The following is a 20,478-nucleotide window of genomic DNA, read 5'->3' as shown; positions in this document are numbered from 1 at the left end:
CTCTGTCAAAATTCCTGCTCTTCACAAATAAGAGTCCTAATATTGAAGAGGTTATTTGTTAGGGTACTAAGTATGTCATTTGGAAGACAGCACCACAATGTATTATCTGAAAATTAAACCTGTGTTTGTGAAAGATGCACTGCTTTCTTCCCAGTGAACGAGATCAATGAAATGTCAAATGGAAACATAAAAAAAAACAAAAAAAAAAATTTCAATAAGAAAATTCTAGCTGCATGTCTGTAATTTGCCGTTCACTGGAAGGCAGCACTGGACGGAATGAAATCGCGTTTCGAAAATCTCGCGATGTTTGGAGCAGAGCCGACCCGCTAGTAGTGCTGTTGCCCGGTTGCCCCACCAGTCAGTGAAGAACCAGGGAGTAGACATGATAACACACCAGCGCACGCTGGATCTGTGGTTTTCTCCCGTGTAAGATGGACGGGCACTGAGTTATGACGGAGCGCTTTGGTCGTAACAGAACCGGTCTTAGTTAACTGAATCGCAGAAATCACCGAATCAGAACACCGGCTGAGGAGAAACATAGCAGAAAGCCAGCCGGGTCTCGCAGTCAGCGTGTGGGAATGGCAGCCCCCCGGCCGATAAAAGGCATTCTGAAGAACAGGAACAGCGGTACAAACGTCCGATCGCTGTCGGACGAGGCACCAGAAGAGAACACGGAACAAGCCCTGGGACTCTCGGAGGATGACCAGCAGTAAGTTGTTGGTTTTTTTCCCGCTCGGCTGCGACGAGCTCGGTTAACCGGGTAACGTTAGCTAACGACAGCTAAACACTTGTTAGCCTCTCAAACGTTAACTCCGCTGTCACCTCTTCGGCTGGTCGTGTTGATCTGTGTGTGTGTGTGTGGTGCCTGCAACCGAACTTTCTGGTGGTGTTTTTTTTGTTGTTGTTTCCCCCTCCTGAGACTATCGGATGGCGTCTCCTCCCTGATAACATCTTGATGTTATGCGTAACCGAGAGCCAACGTTTGGGAGTCGTTTGTCGCGTTAGCTCGGTTGTTAGCCGGAGTCACGACAGGTGACGTGACTCTAACGGTCATCAACTAATTGTTATAAAGTTCAGAGGTGTCAACAATTAAATAGTCTGAGTTAGTTAAAAAAAAAAAAAAAAGAAGAAGAAGATGGGGAAATAATGATCGTGATAGTGACAACTCTCTGACAACTATTACCATAAAAGGACAAATTGCGTTAACATCAATTTTAAAGTGAAGTGGCGCCTTCAGGCACCTGCTGTCATACTGTTTTTAAACACCTGATATATATATATATATATATTTTTTTTTAAAGCCCCAGTCAAGTTGTTATAGATTCAATATAAAGCTATAGGACTATAACTATTATTCCCTAAAACCTGCACGGCTTCACAGGTCAAACTCTCGTCTGTTCAACAACACGTGTGTAAGAGTGTAAAAGGATCTCACTCTTCTACACAAGACACAAAGGATAGTAACTTTTAAACGTGACTACATGAATCACGAATCATTAAAGCACACTTTCTGTCACATAATGATATTTCGATGAACGTAAATTAATTAACCAAACCATCTCTACCAGATATTATATTTTAGATTAATTTGAACAGATTACGTCATAGAGAGGGAGATGTGTTTTTTTTTTTTTTTGGCTGTTCGTGACATCAAATCCAACATTGCCACACTCTTAATATTTAAGATATTTCATTTAGTAAATATTCTGATGATTATTTTGGATGTCACACCAAATGATGGGGAATTGCAACATTTCAAATCAAGTAGTCCAAATATTTTGATATAAAACAGCAAAACTGAAAAAGACATACAGATTCTGGTGAACATATGACCCATAAGATACAAAAAAACAAACAAATAACAACATACATTTCATCAATTCAGTTTAATATTCCCTGAGTTCCTCGCAGTATAACCCAACAGCACCACAGATTAGAGTCTCCAAAATAGCACAAATCCACACCTCTCTCAATCAGAATGAATAACTCCTGAACATATTGCTCCTCATGAAGGAAGTATTTAATGCACCTGTGTTGTATTATACTTAATGCTTCACCTGTCAATGGTTGTAATGTTATGACTGATCCGTGTATTAGCATGTTATTTGCACTTCTACCCTTCTGCACGTTTAAAAAAATAGGTAGACATTCTCGGCATACAGTGAATGTACATTTTTGCAATGGTATAGTGCTTTATCTGCCTCAGGTTACACGAGAGTGATCATTATCTAAGCCATTTAAAATTGAACTAAAACCCTAAAACAGACATTAGGCTTCACTGAGTGTATTGCTGAAGCTCAATGGTAAAATGGGTGTTGCTCAGAGCCTCCAACAGGCATTTGGAGTCACTATGATTGAAATCAGTCTTCCAGTGATTAGATTGTTCTTCCATTTATCTCCGTCAAGAAACACTTGATGTTACATCTGACACTGACAGCTGTGCCACAGGCCCGCACTGGCATCGAAACGCCAGTCTTTGTCAAAATGACTGCTGTTCATTCATGATTATCATGAGAAGTTCTGTACCCTGAATGCATCTTGTCTGCCCTTTAGCAAAGCCACCGATTGGATATATGTCAATGGACATTTCGTATTGTTTGGCTTAACTTGTATCCTGATGTTGGCCCCGGTTTCCGCTCATGTAACCACTCTCAGTAGAGGATCGAGCATGTTCGAAGGCAAATAAATTGTAGTGGTCAACAGTCCCACAGTTCAGAGATGTGACGAGGGTTCACAATCATATGCTGATTGTGAAAACTGGCTCTGGGGCTGCTAAATCAGCTGTTGTGTTGTTTAATACATTCATGGCTTTAGGGTGTGGTTGACGAGAGTTGGAGGCTGACTCCTCTTGCCTTCTCATGTGCATCGATATCACTGGCACTGACACTTTCACTGTGGCAGCGAGACGTGACGCCCAAGATCACCAGCCCTTGTTTAGTCACTTCTGTCCTAGGCTCTTGCAAAAGCCAGCTCGCAGCCTCCCCCCGCCCCCCTCCCCCCGTTTGCCCCCAGGAAACAGCGGACAGGCAGAGTTCCCTGTGTGATGCTGTTGAATTAGTTTGTGTTACTGCCAACATAGTCAGATTTGAACAAAAGGGACATTAGAACTGAATAAGGGGACTGCTTAAGTCATCTGTTCAGGGAGAAAAGTACATTACCTTTTAATATAAATGATTTCAGTTGACTTTGCTGTTTGGAATATCTCTCTTTATGACTTTCAAGTTAAGGTTGTGGAAAGGAGATTTGCAGAGATTTCCATGCCATGATTGGGAAGAAACCGCAAAAGCTGATAAAACCTGGTGAAACCTGATAAAACACAAACTGCAATTCTTTAAGTTGCATTTATAGCTGTGGTACTGTACACTCAAAAAAATATTGCGTTAGGTGGATTTTGTACCAATATGAACTGAGATATGTGAGTAACTGCGGGAAATACCCGAAACAACAAAAGGGTGCAGGTCTGCACAGGAAGTTGTTGAAGGTTAATGCATAGGTGGATTCACATTGGCCTCCAGCAAGTGTACATCGCTGCACAGCACATCTGCCAATCTGCTTTAGAAACAGTCACGGGAATCTACATAAAACAAAGAAAGCTTTCTCTGGACCATTTTTACAACAAATGGCTGAAAATACGTTCATGTGGTTAAGCCTAAAAAATACATATACAAACATATGAGAGCTTTTAAAGCTCTACATGAACTGAATTCTGTCTGTTTTACAGTCATGGATATGAATTAATACCACCCACCTGCCAAATGCTGCTAAATCTTTGGTGCTAGCTGAAGAATCTGTTGGGTTGGTAAATCAAACCAGATTGGAATGCCTTAAAAAAAAAACTTATCTAATTAAAATTGGAAATATTTTGAATAATTATGTAAATATGATCATTTGGATCACAATGCATGTTACTGCACATGGTGTACTCTGTCAGTATCAAAATGTATCAACTTATGATTATACTGTCCATATGTCAGAAGGGCCATTCAGTGGTTGGTTAATGTTGAGCGTGTGATTTATTATTCCATGGATTTATGATCCCATGTCCCTGTTAATTCCACGCCAGCAGGTCCACATATTAGGAGCGGTCTGCTCTGAGCTTGCAGCAGGAGAAATTAGGCCATCGAAGGATGGCAGTTATTAGTGAATTCCTTTCCCAATAGTGAATCAAGCTTTTTCTGTGTTGTTACAAAAATAGTCTCTCTTTGAGTGACATGCAACCAGAGGAAAAATAGGTTTGTGGAAGGATCGTGTGCAGCGGAGCAGCAAATCCGGCTGACTGTACTGTACCATGCTGCCACTGTCAGTTTCAAGAAAACACACAAACCCTTAATATACATACATCAGCGGTTCTCAACCAGCCGCATGCAAGCTACCAGGTAACATTGCATAACGTTGTGGTGTCATTACATCAACAAGTTGGGATATTGCCATTATCACAATATGAACCTTAATTATTATATTAAAATCTTATTAGATAATAATAATAATAACTTTATTTATATAGCACCTTTAAAAACGGAGTTTACAAAGTGCTCTACAGAGAAGCAAAGCATAGTCATACGTAACGTCAATACCGGTAAACATTTAAGAAAACAGGAGGCAAAAAAGACCATACCATAAAGGTAATGAATACAAGAAAACCAAACAAATAACCAAAACGAGCAAATGGAATAGAAAACAAACAAATAAATAAATGAATAAAATAAACAAACAAAAACAGGGGAACAAAAGAACTGCATAAAAGGACATCACTTAAAAGCAATTCTATAAAAATGGGTTTTAAGAAGTGATTTAAAAGAAGTCAATGATTCTGCAAGCCTTATCTCCTCAGGTAGGTCGTTCCAAAGTCAAGGGGCAAAAGCACGGTCACCCTTTGATTTAAGTCTTGACTTTGGAACGGCCAGAAGGGCCCCACCGGAGGATCTAAGGCTGCGAGTTGGCTCATATGGGGCTAACATTTCAATAATGTAGCTCAGGGCCAGACCGAGGCGGGCCTTAAAAGTAATCAACAAAATCTTAAAATCAATTCTGAAACCAACCGGGAGCCGGTGGAGAGAGGCCAGAACTGGAGTAATGTGATGTCGTCTGTTAAGACCAGTAAGAAGCCAAGCTGCTGCATTCTGGACTAGTTGGAGGCGGGAGATAGATTTTTGGTTTATGCCAGAAAGGAGGGAGTTGCAGTAGTCGAGTCAAGAGAAAATGAGTGCATGAATTACTTTTTCCAGGTCAGAGTGTGACAGTATGGTTTGATTCTGGAGATGGTTCTTAATTGAAGGCAGCAGGACTAGACCATTTTTTTGATCTGTGTTTCAAAGCTTAACTGAGAGTCAAACATTACTCCCAAGTTTCTGGCAACAGGTTTTAAATAAGCAGACAGGGAACCAAGTTGACTCTTAATGAGACTGGTGTTATTGTTTGGGGAATTGAACAATATGACTTCTGATTTTGAGTTGTTGAGCTGAAGAAAGTTTTGAGCCATCCAACAGTTAATGTCAGAGAGACAATCTAAGACAGCAGCCAGGCTCTTTGGGTCACCAGATATTAGCGTAAACAATACAATATGGCACACATCTATTACATACAGAGCACACATGCTCTCAAACACTTACTCCTGCCATAAAGCCATCTGATAACATAATCTTTGAAGGATGCAGCTAATAAACAAAATTCCTCACAAAATAATCCAAGTGTATTTACAGTATGTCATAGGTTATCAGTGGATAACTACATCTTGGGCAAAGTCTCTGTGATAAAGTCTTAAAAACAAACTGTTGATTCCGTTGTCAGTGAACAGTTCCTTACTTTGCAATTTGAAGTGGATTGTTCAGGACCCTCAAAATTCACTGTGTGAATATGCTGAAGATGTATCGTAGAAGGAATGTGCCTTGTTTTGATTATTTAGACATTCTGCATGTTAAGAAATTTGCCCCATTGAATCTTTTCTTTTATTCACAATAGAACAAAAAGCTTCATTTCTGCCATTGTTTAAGGCAGCAGTGCTCGCCCCAAGTGTGACAACAGTCCAAACATGTTTTCCTCCTTCTGCTTTAGTTGTATGGAACATATCACACTGCTTTCCCAGCTTTTCTCCAGTACCCAGAGGATATCCTGAACTAGCTCTACAAATACCTTCCGCCCAGCATTCGGTGAGCTGACCACCTGTCTGTGTTTAAACAATTCAACTTCCAACCGCAGATTACCTATAGGAACCTCAATGCCCAATGTGTAACACTCATTACAGTATTATAATCTCTTATCACCACTTAGATGAAACAACCATGATGTGAAAACAGACCACTGAAAACACAAAGTAATCGTGTGCAATTGGCAATGAGACATCTACAAATAATATAAAAAGAAAAGGTGACATTGGAAGATTATACATGTACCATGTTTGTTTTCGCTTGCAGGTCCAATTCATTTCCTCCGGCACTGAAGAGTCATGTAAGGCTTTGACACTGTTTTGACCCAGTTGAGACCATCACTTTTTGTTACCCCTTCAGACCCACTATTATTTAGTTAACAGTGATGTATGAGCCTCACACCCGGTCATATATAATTCATGGAGGCTTCCATGAAACTCTAACCCTCCTCCAGTATCCTGCGAGCGTCGCCCTAACTGTGCGATGGACAGTTTGACAGGCAGTGAATCTCGGACTTTCTGTAATGTGGATAGAAAAATAGCACTTAGACCGCTCAGACATTTTACCCTCCCATGTGCAGGCCAGATGAGGTCAACTGTGGGCACCGAAATGAACACCGTTTCTGCACTAATAAGAAACTGATGAGGCCAGAATCAACAGGTGTCTAAACGCCTCTTGTAGATAAAAAGCACCAGTTTTTTTTTTTTTTTTCTTCTTCTTCTTTATTATCTTTCGTATTCTGGGCACAGAGGTGGGTATTGAATTAATTTAGCTAAAAATTACCAAGTGAAACATTTGACCTTTGTATCAGCTGTTTTTTTGGGGTCTTTTAGCTAAGTTGGGTATAAAATTCATTTCAGCTCAGACTAATTTGACATCCTTGTAGTATACATCCTCTGCATATTTTGTAGAAGACCTCATCTTTTCTACATCTTGACTTCATCATGCTCACTGATGTATTCCCTCCTTGTTGCTCGTCTTCTCTGATGCACTCTCTGATTTCCCTCTGCAGTCTGGACAGATGACAGGAGCTTAAGGAATAGTTTTAGTCCTAATTCTGGCTGGCTATCTCTCAAACTGTGTTTAATCGTTTAGTGTGCTGTTTGAAGGAAAGACATGGATTCATGCACTTGTGGTGAGTTTAGTTAACGTACTGTCTCTGAGCTCTTCGAAAAAATAGTCCGATTGTTGGGCCATTACGTCTATAAATGTAAGCAAAAGTGTAAAACACTTTAGTTCACTTGGTCTGGATTAAGGGAAAAGGGCATAGTGGCATTTTACATGCAGCAGGCAAGCCTACATGTTCCCATGGTTACCAAATGATTTCCATAAACATATACATAGCTTGTGCAGCTCCATTACAAGATTGGATTTATTAGTGGTTTAGCTTGTCAGACTCTGAGAAAATGACATATGTGCCATCACAAAATCCTGCGGTTGGTCTGTTTTTGTTTACGCCACAAACAATCAGCACCGGGCGTCACTGAGAAGCAGGTAGAAACTTGTTTCAAGTGGTCTCAGTCCCGTGTTTCACAGGTTTAACAACACCAGCCCAAACACACCACGACAGCCGGGCAAAGGCACCAGCGCTCGCAGGTGTCGAAGTACCACTAAAGGATGAGGTTGATTTATAGAGAAAAGAATTGGATGTCATGAAATGAGACTGAACCGGAGTTAAGCAGGGAGGATCACAGGTAAAATTGATGAGCTTTTCCCCGGTGGTTGGAACTAATTTCCTTTCCTGCTCCTTTTGGTTTGATCCAGTACGTGGAAGCAGTATATTCTGTACAGTTTGACGGGGCCCGTCCTCCGTTGTAAAACAACAGTGTCCTGCCGTTCCTGTTGGCGGGTTCGGTCTGTAGTAGAGGGCACAGGGCCGGACCTTCCCTCACTGCCCTCTGACTATGCTACCTGATAGCACAGCTCAGCTCTCAGTGATGACTCACTCTATTTAATGAGTTTTCCTGAAGCATTATGTCGCCAGCTGTTGACCACCCTGGAGAGGTAGTCATCATCACATAAGAGATGAAGCTCTATATTTAGTGTGTACTACAACTTGGTGCTGTCCTCTGTGCTTTTTCCTCTTGCAGAGGCAGGTGCATCATTATTGTGTGACAGTTGTGATGACTGAGTGAACTTGAGTGGATTTAAGGGTGACAGCGGTTCGTTGGGAATAGTAAAGGCTTGTTTGCTTCTTGTTTGTGTTGTGTAACTACTACCCTGCTGCTTGTGTAACTAATACTAACTGAACATCGTTTTTTGGGCCCTTTTCCTGAGGACGTTTATGGAGTTGTCTTTATTTCTAATATCTGAGCTTGCTTAAATAATATTGATGACGCTGTCCTCGTCAGTCGTGATGTCTGATTTCACTCTTATGGCAAAGCTCTCACCTCACGTTAAGGATTTTTCCTGTTTTGTCAAGTAGAAAGAAAACTATTAAAGACATTCATGAAGAAAAAACAACATAGTTTCAGGATTTTGATATTTCCCCCCCAAAAAATCTGAATGATTGTCCATCACTGTTCATATTAGATATAGAGGTTTGCTGTACTTGGACAGCTGGGGTTTTTAGTTTGTCTTGTGTTCCACTAACACAAGCCCATCCAACAAGGTAGCTAATTTTATAAAATGAGTGTGCATGTTCAGTATGTTGGTCAAGGGCATTTTATCAGGATGGACAACCTATCTGTTTGCCGGCCTGTTTACAGAATAGTTTCTCGACGCACCGAGCCACATTGTCGCTCTACAGCTCGTTTCCTTATTTGCAGTACAAACAGATTCTCTGTTTTGGTGTGTCAGCGTGAACTAATGATACCTTTATGATAAGGTAATACACCTGTTCTCTCATTAGATACAAAAACATCATTTTACAAATGAAACATGAACTGAACAACTGTGTAGACAGTGTATGGATGTCAGTGTTTCCCTCTCATTTGAATGATGTGTGTATCTGTAAAGTCTAAACGGCTGAGGTCTGTTGTTGAGAGAGAGCTCTGCCGGCTTGCAGCAGCAGCAGCAGCAGCGGCAGGAGGTGGATTTAGCATCGCTCTTCTCCCACCCCCTTCCTGTCCCCCGTGATCCTCGACCTTTTATTCATGAACAAGGTCAGAGATGATGTGCAGTACCTTGGCAGAAGAGGCTTAGGAAGGCGGGGTGATTTAACATACGACATATACATGTAACTCCTGGGAGCACTGCGATTTATTGCTTTAAGTTTTGGCTTGGATTGATAAAAGTGGGAAACAAAGGCAAATGCTGTCCTAATGAAACTCAACTTTAAATAAACTTTCAATGCATAACAAAAAATGTATTTGCAATGGAATGACACATTTTTTCTGTCTTGAAACAAATGGTTCCAGTTTCTCTCCCCCGAACTGTAACGGCAGGTGTTCTCTTTATCCTCTTGAGCAAAATCACACATTCATTTTCTTTGTTCATTTCCTCTAAGGATTTGAAAGGGTTGTCAGGATTAGTGTAATTTTGAATAAAAACCTGTAGCGGAGCGTGTTGAGGTGAAAACCTTTTCCCCCAGATGAGAACGGAACAATTCGGGGGGGATTACAAACAGATATGTTAAAGGGAAATTGTACCAAAAAAAAAAAAAAAACAGCTCTTGAACAAGCAGTTGCATCAGAGGAGACCGTTTGACTTTTGAACGTATTCACTCACTGGTGATCAGCCTCAACGCTCTCTCAAAGCCTCACTTCCACCCGTGGGTTGGGTTACCTTGACTAAAAAAAAAAAAAAAAGCAAATCCCGTGTCGCTTCCTCAGAGTCGTCTAAAGCCAAATTGGTGCGAGTGACATTTCTGGGCTTTTGTCCGTGTGTTCCCAAAATAATGCAGTGTGAGTGAAAAGTGGGGCACGTTCAGTCCTAGATTAAATCTGGTCGCTCTTCTCCCCGGAGGAATCTCCAGGCTCTGATGGTGGATTGGCGGCTGATGCGCCGTGGTCCTCACTGAGTGACTGTCCATTTTACCCTTATCTGCTTCTCACCGTTTTGTTTTTTCTTTGATCTCTTCACAGGAAGAAATCACAGAAATGGGATGAGATGAACATCCTGGCCACCTACCATCCAGCCGACAAAGACTACGGCCTGATGAAGATAGATGAACCCAGCACACCTTACAATAGGTAAAAGCTTCAGACTAAATATCCCTGATATTTTTTCATACTAATAAAAAAACGGTAGCCCTCGACACGTTGGTTTAACCTTCGGTTCTTTTTAGATAAATATGTACTGTTCAGGAATTAACTCATGTTTGTAATATTTAAATAATTTAGAATGCTATACTTCAAATTATAAGCCATCAAAGACATCCATCGTCTACATTAAGAGTACACGTGTAACACTACAGAGAAAGTAACCCAGAATCACAATCTGCTTTTAATGCCAAGTAATTTAAAAGTTTATGAAAGAGTCAGGGTCCAAAAAAACATACAAAACGTCATATAAAATTAAAAAAAGTAAATTAAACGTATATTAGTGTCCTACTAAGAGACAGCTGTACCAATGTCTCCACAGCTGGGATTGGTGCCATGTATTACTGAACCACATGTTCGATAAGACCAAGATCATTTCCTTTTCAGAGCTGATAAATACATATTTACATTGGTTTTCTTAGCATTTTTAAGCAGTTTGTAAAATATTGACTCCTGCAGCCACAAATATTTCACTTGAACTGCACCATCAAGGCCACTTGAAGTCTACTTATTAGATTACTTTTATTGTAGTTTGACCATGAATACGCGAATATGTTGAGTAAAGTTTCACATCCTGGGAATTTGTCTTTGGTTTAGTGGTGAAGAGAAAACAACAAGTGACAAGCAAGAGAAATACAACTACCACTTAATACAAGTGGTATAATATATAAATAAAGTTTACAAAACAAGAATGGGTACAGCAGTATGTTATGTGCTTGTGAGTGTCTATGAGTAGGACAGACTGTCATACTGTGAATCCCAGCGGAGCTACTGCTTTGCTCAGTCACAGCAGTGATTCTGAAGAGTCCGTTCACCTTGAAAATATGTCAACGGAGATTGATTATTTAATGTTCACCTCTAGAGCTTGGCTGCTCTGTGTGTCGGTGTCTCAGCAGGTTTGTAATCCACCTCGGGTCCTCTTTCCTGTCCTTTGCCTCTCTGCTCTCATTCCTTTGGATTACCTCCAGCAGCTCGTCTCTATGGCGATCTGCTTCTGTTCGTGTCTGTGCTTCCTCTCCTCCCCAGTCTTCTCTCCCTTCCCTCACTTCTTGCCTAAGTTTATTCATCAAAGTCGTGTCTTTCAGGATGATGGGAGATGAGGATGATGACGGGCCGCTGAGTGACTCGGAGGGCCAAAGTGGACTCGCAGCTGATGACCTGGCATCAAAGTAAGAATCAAACGTGAATGCTGGGAGACGAGTACAAACCAAGTACATGGATGTAGAGAGGGGAAGTAAGCAGTGAAAGGATAGAAAACGTGGTTTGCCAGTGTAACAGCGCCAGGAGCTTTTTGTTTTGATTTCCTGTAGCTGGTGCAGTGTCTTTGAATTTTAGTGAAGTGGAATTGTGACCCGGAAAGGAGAGTAATAATTTGTGCTCTCAGATGTAGTCTGGATAAGCCACACCTGAAGGCACATGTAATGATCAAATCACAATAACTGATATACAGATTTATTTAGCCTGCAGCCTCTGACGTCCTTTAGACACTTAGTGGCCACTTTACTGCAGTATTACACAGAGAAGCATTCTGGATAACACAGAAGGGCACAGTGCCAAGCAACACTATTGTTGGAGCAATGCTCCTCTGCCCGAAAACATTTGACTCAGTTTTGTACTTATTTTTGATTACCTTTTATATTTTCCACTGATATAAGTGTGAACCCTTCTGATGTTATTGTCTTATGCTGTGTGTTTGAAGTTGAACATCATCGTATGGTGTTTCTTGGTTTTCTTTGAAATGCTTCCCTCATTTTTCTTCTCGGTCACACTGAGCTGCTGATCAATAAACAATGGGTGTGCGGGTGTTTGCGATCAGCCCTGAATTCCAAGGAAAAAAATGTTATGAATAACTCAGAAAAGCACTGGCTAATGGTGCTTACAGACATGTTGCTGTAATAATTTTTTTCGTGGTACTAACTGTGTTTTGAATGCTCGAAAATATATATGTATATCTTCTTCTTTTTTTTTTGTGATGTTCGAAAATGAACAAAGCTGGATAAAGTTCAAAGATGTGTTTGTTTGTCAGCTCTTGAGAGAACAAAGCAACAAAGGCACAAAAGAGGAAAAAATAGAAGCACAAAAAAATTTCAGTGACTGTAGAACAATTCCAAAATAAAAGGTTTACTGCCGAGACGTTATCACCAATACGAAGCTATTTTAGTTGTAAGGAAGCGTTCTGTTTTTGCTGGGAGGCTGAACTGGTCTCTACTTTACAAAGAAATCTGTGTTATGACCGATTTTTGTCTTTGTGCCGCAGACTAAAACAGCACAAGCTTCTTTTTGAAGCTGCCATGACGCATCTTTGAAACCTGAAAATGTGAAATGAGTTTGGCTGCAGAAAGTTAACATGTACTCTGTCGGAGTTTTTAAAAGGTTGTCATGGATACACAGGACAATAAGAAAGTATATTGTAGAACAGTGATTTCACCAAACCAATTAATCATTTAATAACTCCAAGACAATAAATAAGAAGCAAATGAGGGGGAGGGGTTGAATAAAGTCTTTTTTTTTTTTTTTTTTTTTTAAATCTTTGGCAACTTCAGTGTGTAAAGTCTCTCTGTGTTAAGAGATGTTTGTCTGCCACAGAGAGCTGTCATCTGGATGGTGAGGGCAGCTGAGAAGTGGATTCGCTGTGGGCCATCGTGCTCACATAAGTGCATTGATGCAGGGTTAGAATGAGCCGGTTTGAGTGTGTGCACTACAGAGAGGGTAGCGATTAGCTCCAGGCTTGCAAGTCAATTAGACGCCTTTTGTTTGCTTCAACAATGAGTGCCTTCCATTGTTTTACACTCCACCCTCCAGAAAGTCGAGCAGCTGCTCTCTTCCCTCTTCTTTCTGTCCTCGTCTTCTTTTATCTCTCTAACATCCATTCTAACGCTTTCCTCTGATCTAACGGTGCTTTTCTTAAAAGGAGCTCTGTTGTCTCTTCTACCTTCCCTCCTGCTTCTGTCTCACACCCTCTTTTGGTGCACTTTGAAGGTCTTGGGAACGTGACGGTCTTCTCTGTGGCTGAATCAGGCCAGTTAGTTGCAGAGCGATAGTACAGTAAATGGGAGCTTCCCCAGGGCAGTTTCACATATTCACTACCATCCACTCAGCCGTAAACCGTTATTCCTTTTGTCCATTTCTGTACAAGCTGTGCGTGAGTGGGAGATTTGGGGATAGTAAGTTGTGTTATTTTGGGCTCATGCCTGAGTGGTCACACGCGCTCACATCGCTACTCTCCTCACTCGGCCTACTCTCTCCTCCACCTCGCCTCGTACCTCTCCATCTGTCTCTGTAATGAGAAGTCTTTTTCAATCTCGCCACAGTAAGTTTGGGAGGCTGTATTGGTGAGCTCCTGTTTCTATTTGCCGCTCAGCTCAGTTAATGCGGTGAAACCACAACAGACGGAAAATGAAATGGCCACAGAAACACTTTGAAGAGGCAATTAATTTGAATTTCTCATAACACATTTTCTTTCTCTTTTTGTAAAGGCTGGTGGCAGCCGAGGGCACAGAGCCTCGCTTCATGAAAGAAGAAGAAGAAGAGGAGGAGAGCAGCGAGGAGGAGGAAGAGCATCTGACTCAAGAAGAACAAGGTAAACTTTTGCTGCCTTAATTGGTCACTTTCACACCAACTAGTGCCTTCGCATTATTAAGTGACCGTGGAATATTATTATGACCGTATGAGGGTATTTTATGTTGTTACAAAATGAAGCAGCAGAGCCACAACAGCCGAGCGAGAGCGATGTGTATCAGTATCCATACTAATGGCTTTTGTTGCTCATTTTAGTGAATATACCCGACAGTTCACCAGTTTATTTATACCTTCCACTGTAATACAAAGTGTCCTCCGCTGCTGTGAGGGTGAGTGAGTGCACAGAGACACTCTGCAGTGGACTGTTCATAGAAAGGGATCCGTCTGGGAAAGTGTTGTGTGGCTCTTGACCTTTTTCTGACTTCCCTTAAGACACACACACACACACACACACACACACACACACACACACACACACACACACACACACACACACACACACACACACACACACACACACACACACACACACACAAGCACTCACTCTATGTCTGCATGCTTTTGACCATTCTCTGACCTTCCCCTTCTTTGTGCATTCTCAGATGAATGACTCAAATACAAAGTCAACAGTGGAGCTGCATAACACACACACACACACACACACACACACACACACACACACACACACACACACACACACACACACACACACACACGCGTGCGCGCATTGACACAGATGGCGTACTTGCAACAGAATAAATTTTGGCTGCTGGTCTCTTGCTTCATATTTATATCTATATCTGGACTCTGCAGGTAAAAAGCAAGAGAACAGTCTGGAAACCTGATCGATATCATCCAACCGCAGAGCTGCAGCTTCAGCAGTTTTTCACCCCCAGTTGTAGACCTGCCAACTTGTGCCACCTATTGGAAAAAGATGTAGAAATGTTTGAGAGGAATATTTTTGAAATTTTCAATCATAAATCTTTTATCTTTGTCCTGGTATCCCGTTCTATTCTTTTATTTTTGTTACGGTTATAATAGAAGTATTTCACCATGAATTGAATTATATTATATATTACATGCAGTATGTACAGTGCGTGTGCGCGTGCGTGCATGTATGTGTGGCGGCAACATTTCGCTTTATCGTGATGGCAAAGTTAATTCACTATTTTTATCAGTGAGGTTTGCAATTTGCCAGTTTTAATTACCAACCATCAATTCTGCGTGTACCCGTCGCTTCTGGCCAATTAAAGTAATTTCAAATGTCTCTTCCCTTGCAGCCAAAAAGAAACATTTTCAGATGATGAGGAAGATGCACTACAACGAGGGCATGAACATCAAGCTGGCCCGCCAGCTCATTGCCAGCGAGCTAGAGGATGAAGAAGATGAGGACGAAGAGATGAGGGACGACACAGGTGAGCCGAGGGAGGGCGCGGAGGAAGCGGGGGACGCGAAGGACACAGAGGACACGGAGGAGATCAGTGTTGATCCGCCACAGGAAGGTGAGCAGAGGGACACTGTGTTCCTGTGCACATGTGGGTAACGTATTTGGACAAGTTCTGGGTGAACAAGTTCTTCAGTGTGAAAAGAGGCATAGCGATTTAGTGAAACTGCACAATGTCAGTGAAATGGAAAGAAATAATGGTTTTACTCATCAGCTGTGTGAAGCTTGTTTGTGCCGCCCCGTGGTTCATATCCACACACAGCTGCGTATCAGAACGAGCTCCCAGTTTGAAGTGAAGCCCAGTGTGTACATGAGCACAGTGCGTTATAATAGGAGACTTTATTTATCCCGCACGGATTTTTAGTTCTGTAACCTGCTCTGATGCCAATGCAGCAAACCTGCCTCACACATGTTCACTTATATCTCATAACAAGAAGCTGTAGGCCGACATCTGAGAGTCAAATAACCGTTAGATACTGCTGTAAAATGGGTCCTGTCAAATTTAATATAAGCAGTTTTCAGGTTTGGGAAGTAATGTATCATTGAATTAGCACAAGCAGACATTTAGGCCTGTTTTAAGAATGAAAGACTTGAGTAAATCAAAAGCAAGCACTTTAATGCAGCAGCTTAATTGCACCGTAGATCATCGACTTGATATTTTGTTTGGCTGATCAAAGGGCTAACAAATCGGAGCAATATTTCCACCACTGTCTAATCTCGTGTGTGTGTGTGTGTGTGTGTGTGTGTGTGTGTGTGTGTGTGTGTGTGTGTGTGTGTGTGTGTGTGTGTGTGTGTGTGTGTGTGTGTGTGTGTGTGTGTGTGTGTGTGTGTTTTGGTCTCCTCCCAACTGATTCTCTAGACTCGTAGACGAGGCTCGTCTCACGCCCTCAGCCCTGTGTGTCAGCTCAACATCCAGACAGACAGTGCCACTGCGCTCCGTGTTTTAACGCTGAGCCATCCAGCAAACACCGCTTCACCACACACATAGCAACTCTCAACAGCCAACAAACTCCCGGTCACCTGTCTTCTCTTCGCTACTGTTCTTTGAACTGTGCATTTTAACCCCGAACACTGGTTTTTAACTCCAAGAATCAGAACAACGCACAAGTGAGGACTGTTGCTTCTCCCGCTTCCCTCGCCAAGAATTTCCTCCTCCCACCTTTTCTGGACTGGCGGTGCACTGAAGAATATGTGATTCTGAACCTGAAAGGAGGATCAAGGCCTTCTTTTAAAAAAGGAAAAAAATTAAAAAACTGTAGGATAACCAGGACTGCCTCAGTACGGCCACAGAGCCAGCACGTCAGCCCTGGAGGAAGCCAGGGGAAACCCCACAGACTCACTGAAGGCATGTCTCAGGCATGACCACGGCACTTAACTGGGTGCTCCTCAGATGGCTTTTATTTTTTATTTTGCTTTGTCACCAACCTCTGTTGCATTTTCTCCCCACCTTCAGTTGGGTTTGTTTTTATTCCCATTCACAGCTTCAGAACGAGTGGCATGGCCTACATGGTGATGCCGTTCCACTCAAAACAACTTCAGATTGACATGATGCTCTTACAATAATGGAGGAACTGTAAACATGTGTGTGGCCCACACAGTCTAATTTGTATTGAAAAATGTGATGCCTTACAACCAACTTTATTTCCCACTAATTTGCATGTGTATGCTGCATTGCAGTGGTTCTCAAACTGAGGGGGGGGGGGGCACAGATACAACAGTAGGATTCATTTGGAGACCTAAAGCTGCTTGAATAGGATTCACGTGTCGACATAAACAAATGAAAGTTAGAATTGTGCTAACAGGGCTTCATGCTAACCCTGAATATTTTATTTTATTTCAATAAAATTAAACTTGTCTTGTAGAAGCACAACAATAGTCGACTTATTAGTTGATTGCGGGGAAATTATTCACCACCTCTTTTGATGATCGATTAATCATCTTGAGTCCTTTTTTGAATGAAAAAAAATCTATAATTCTGATTCCAGCTTCTTTAATGTAAATATTTTCAGGGTTCCTTTAGTCCTCCATGATAATAAACTTAGTATCTTTTGGTTGTGGACTGTTGGTCGAGACAAAACAAGACATTTTAGCCTGCACATTTCAGCTTTTTCACCAATTTTGGAACATTTTAAAGACTTAAAAGCTAATCAAGAAAATAATCAACATATTAATTGATAATTAAAACAAGTCTTTGCTTGCTTTATTAATATTTTCCCCAGCGTTGTTAATGATTGGCTCTTTAAGGGGTGATGGAAAAAGTCTGAGGACCACTGTCTGTAGTGTCTCACCATTATGCTTATCGTAAATGGCATCAATTATATTATATTGGCCCACTTGGATTTTGCCCGAGAACTCCTCATTTACTTTCTCTCTATGAGAAACCAAACCTCTTTTCAGTTTTACAAACATGTATACCTCACAGAACCAGACTCAAGGCCTTTTCAAAATTTAATCCCCTGATGAATTGGAGATGTTGGTTGTCTATAAAGACGTAAAAAACTTCAAAATGTCTTTTTTTTTCTCTCCAGCACAACATGGTTTTGTGAAATAAAAACAAGCCGGTTAACCTTTTATAAATGTTGAGAGCAAATGTGTTTTTCCTGGCCAGAAGAGTCAGGTTGTTGTATCGGCACTTAAGGTCTCGTGTTCTTTTAAGGTAGGACCGTATTGAAGTGCTCCTACTGAAATGGAGTGTGTGCTACTGATAAACAGGACAGGAAGAAAAAAAAAAGGTCCCCTCTGTGACAGCAGGCTCTCTTACGTAGATCTGACGAAGAGGAAACCAGCGCTCACTGTGCTCCTGCTTCGATAACTTGTCTGTTAGAATACGTTATTTGGAGGACGGTACAGTCAGTCTGTCTGAACTTCTCAACTGGTTCCGTCACACTTTGTTTCATGTAATGGACGATGCAGCTCGGGAATGTGTTGGACAGAGATGCTACTGATGCTACTGACTTTAGTTAAAGAATATGTTGGAGGTGGATTTAAACCATTAAAGATTTTTGGAGGTATTTTATAGATTATTTGTAATGTTTGGGGTTCCTACAGGTGTCAGGAGAAAGTTTGCTGCCTAGTCTTAAAAAATTGGTAAGTCTGCCGAAAGCAGAGGAAAAGAAGATGCTGGTGTTGCCTGAGTTTCTGGACATTCATCCTTGGCGACACACTGACTTCACTTGGCAGAGTCCAGTAAACAAGAGGAAAAGTGTGACATGGAAAGCATGCAGGAACCTCAAGTGTGTCTTGTGTTGTTAAATCTTCAGTTTCCTCTGACCCTTTAATTCCTCACTGTGATTGGAAGTGTTAAGCTTTTGGAAATACAAAAGAACATCGTCTTGACAGCGTGACTTCTGCCAATGTCCCTTTGCAGTTTTTTTTCTTTCTTTTCATCGTTTCATCGTTTCCACCAACCAAGTGTAGAGGGTAAACGAAACATCCACGCAGTTAACTAACACACGATTGTTCTCGAGAAGCAGGAATGTGCGCGCAAGTCCAGACACTGACGATACTGCTGTCTCGTGTTTTGATCACTGACTTTGTAAGCGGAGAGAAAGGTGGACTGCAGAGAAGCTAAGATGATTTGGTTTTGTCCTCGCTTAAGACGAAAGGACAAGATGGTTGAAAACATGACTGACGTGATCACCTCCGTAGGTGGTTATTACCTGTCAAACGTGCCTCTTATGTATTTATGTACATGTGTGTAAAATGATCAGGCTATGCTCCATGTTATGGTTTTATTGCCTCCATGTTTTGCACCACCTCTGCCCTGTTTGGTTTGTTTTCTAAGGATGATAGACTGTTAAGCAGCCCCATGACTCTGCACTGTGTGCGTCTCAACACAGCATGGATGTTAAATCCATGCGGTTTTTTTTTTGTGTGTTTTTTTTTTGCATTTCCAGTTTGCATGTTGTTAATCATTGGATTGTGTGTACTCCTTTTTGTTTCGTCTCCAATCATTAAACACATCTTGTTAGAAACTAGTGCTGTGTGCAGCCTGTGTTTATTTTGGAGCTGAATGATGCAGAAAATCTGCACTAAACGCGCGAGTATCTCGGACACTGATTGAAGCCTCAAATTACACGGCTTTTCTTCTCACTCACAATACCAACTTTTTACTCCATTTTTCTGACTTTGATTAAGTTGTTTTTCACCACATTTTTCTTGTCTGTGATGTAAACGATGTGCTCAGTGTCTCCGGTCTGTGATGATCAGATGCCAAACAGCTCACAAAACTGCATCTTTATAATATATAAATCAAGTTCATAAACAGACATCCAATTTATTTACTCCAATATAAGTTGTAAAAGAGTAATATCCGCCAGTACAAGTCTTTGTTTAGTTTAGCTTCAATTTATTATCGTGTTCAGAAATTAAACTGCAGAGATTTGAAACTTGTTAGAGTCAAGTAATCCATCAAAAATACAAAAATAAACTCTACTTTGTTACTCTGCTGAAAGTCACCAGTGGTGGAAAGAGGCATGTTGCTGGTGAAGAGCTTTTGTCTTCTGATGTTATATAAACATTATTGTGTAGTCAGGTCACATTTCTGAGTTGTTAGCTGATTTTTCTCACATGGTTTCATTTCAATAAATGTTGAAATGATCCAATATCCAAAATTAGAGAAGAAACTGAAAACAGGTTTGTGGATCAGAACTTTTTTTTCTTCTTTCCTTTTGCGGTAATTATTTGATGACACATTTATCTTCTGTCCCTTTGTATAAAACTGGATATAAAGTAGTTCAAACTAGCTCCAGCTGCAGCAGCTACAACAGTAACATGTGCTTTCATACTGATGCTTCACTATTAATAATCTAATGATGTCATATATAATTATATATCAGACAGAAGGACCAAACCAGGACTTTTACTTTAATACTTTAACTAAATGTTGCTATAATTTTACTTCAGTTGAATTTTTCAGGCAGGACTTGCACTTGTAATGCAGTACTTTTACTTTGCTGTATTGGTACTTTTACTCAAGTAAAGGGTCTGAATACTGAATACTGAAGACTGAAGACAGCTGCTGCTTATCAATACCAGTCTGGATGCATTTCAGACTTTTGCACTGTACTACTGCACACCAAAGGTAGTTCCGTCATCAATAAAGTCGGATAATCTTCCCAGAGATCTACAGTGTCAAACATGCATGGTTGATTTTCATTTTATAGAGGAG

General features: G+C 41.1%; 1 protein-coding gene across 2 annotated transcripts; it reads left to right on the top strand.

Moving 5' to 3' along the window:
* The first annotated feature begins 359 nt into the window (after positions 1–359).
* ppp1r2 (protein phosphatase 1, regulatory (inhibitor) subunit 2) lies at positions 360–19,285 on the top strand. 2 transcript variants are annotated; one of them, XM_069702230.1, is made up of 6 exons: positions 360–709; positions 10,169–10,276; positions 11,431–11,514; positions 13,822–13,925; positions 15,145–15,279; positions 16,168–19,285. In XM_069702230.1, the coding sequence occupies exons 1-6, from the start codon at positions 579–581 to the stop codon at positions 16,173–16,175; spliced, it is 570 nt and encodes a 189-aa protein (XP_069558331.1). In that variant the 5' UTR covers positions 360–578; the 3' UTR covers positions 16,176–19,285. The 2 variants fall into 2 exon arrangements, with proteins under 2 accessions (XP_069558331.1, XP_069558330.1); XM_069702229.1 differs by having other exon boundaries at positions 15,145–15,366.
* The last annotated feature ends 1,193 nt before the right edge of the window (positions 19,286–20,478 follow it).

Source organism: Brachyistius frenatus, unplaced genomic scaffold (genome assembly GCF_029030835.1).
Source record: "Brachyistius frenatus isolate BFR_SWC_R1_liver_20210118 unplaced genomic scaffold, ASM2903083v1 Contig_41, whole genome shotgun sequence".
In the NCBI taxonomy this organism is placed as follows: Eukaryota; Metazoa; Chordata; class Actinopteri; family Embiotocidae; genus Brachyistius; species Brachyistius frenatus.
The sequence above is the reverse complement of the archived record's forward strand: the minus strand, read 5'-3'. Positions and strand labels throughout refer to the sequence as shown.

Bases quoted from the DNA above. Each gene is read 5' to 3' on its own strand.
- ppp1r2 (XM_069702229.1), top strand. From the start codon at position 579: ATGGCAGCCCCCCGGCCGATAAAAGGCATTCTGAAGAACAGGAACAGC. The intron at 10,277-11,430 runs GTAAAAGCTTCA...CGTGTCTTTCAG, and splicing joins CCCAGCACACCTTACAATAG to GATGATGGGAGATGAGGATG. The intron at 11,515-13,821 runs GTAAGAATCAAA...CTTTTTGTAAAG, and splicing joins GCTGATGACCTGGCATCAAA to GCTGGTGGCAGCCGAGGGCA.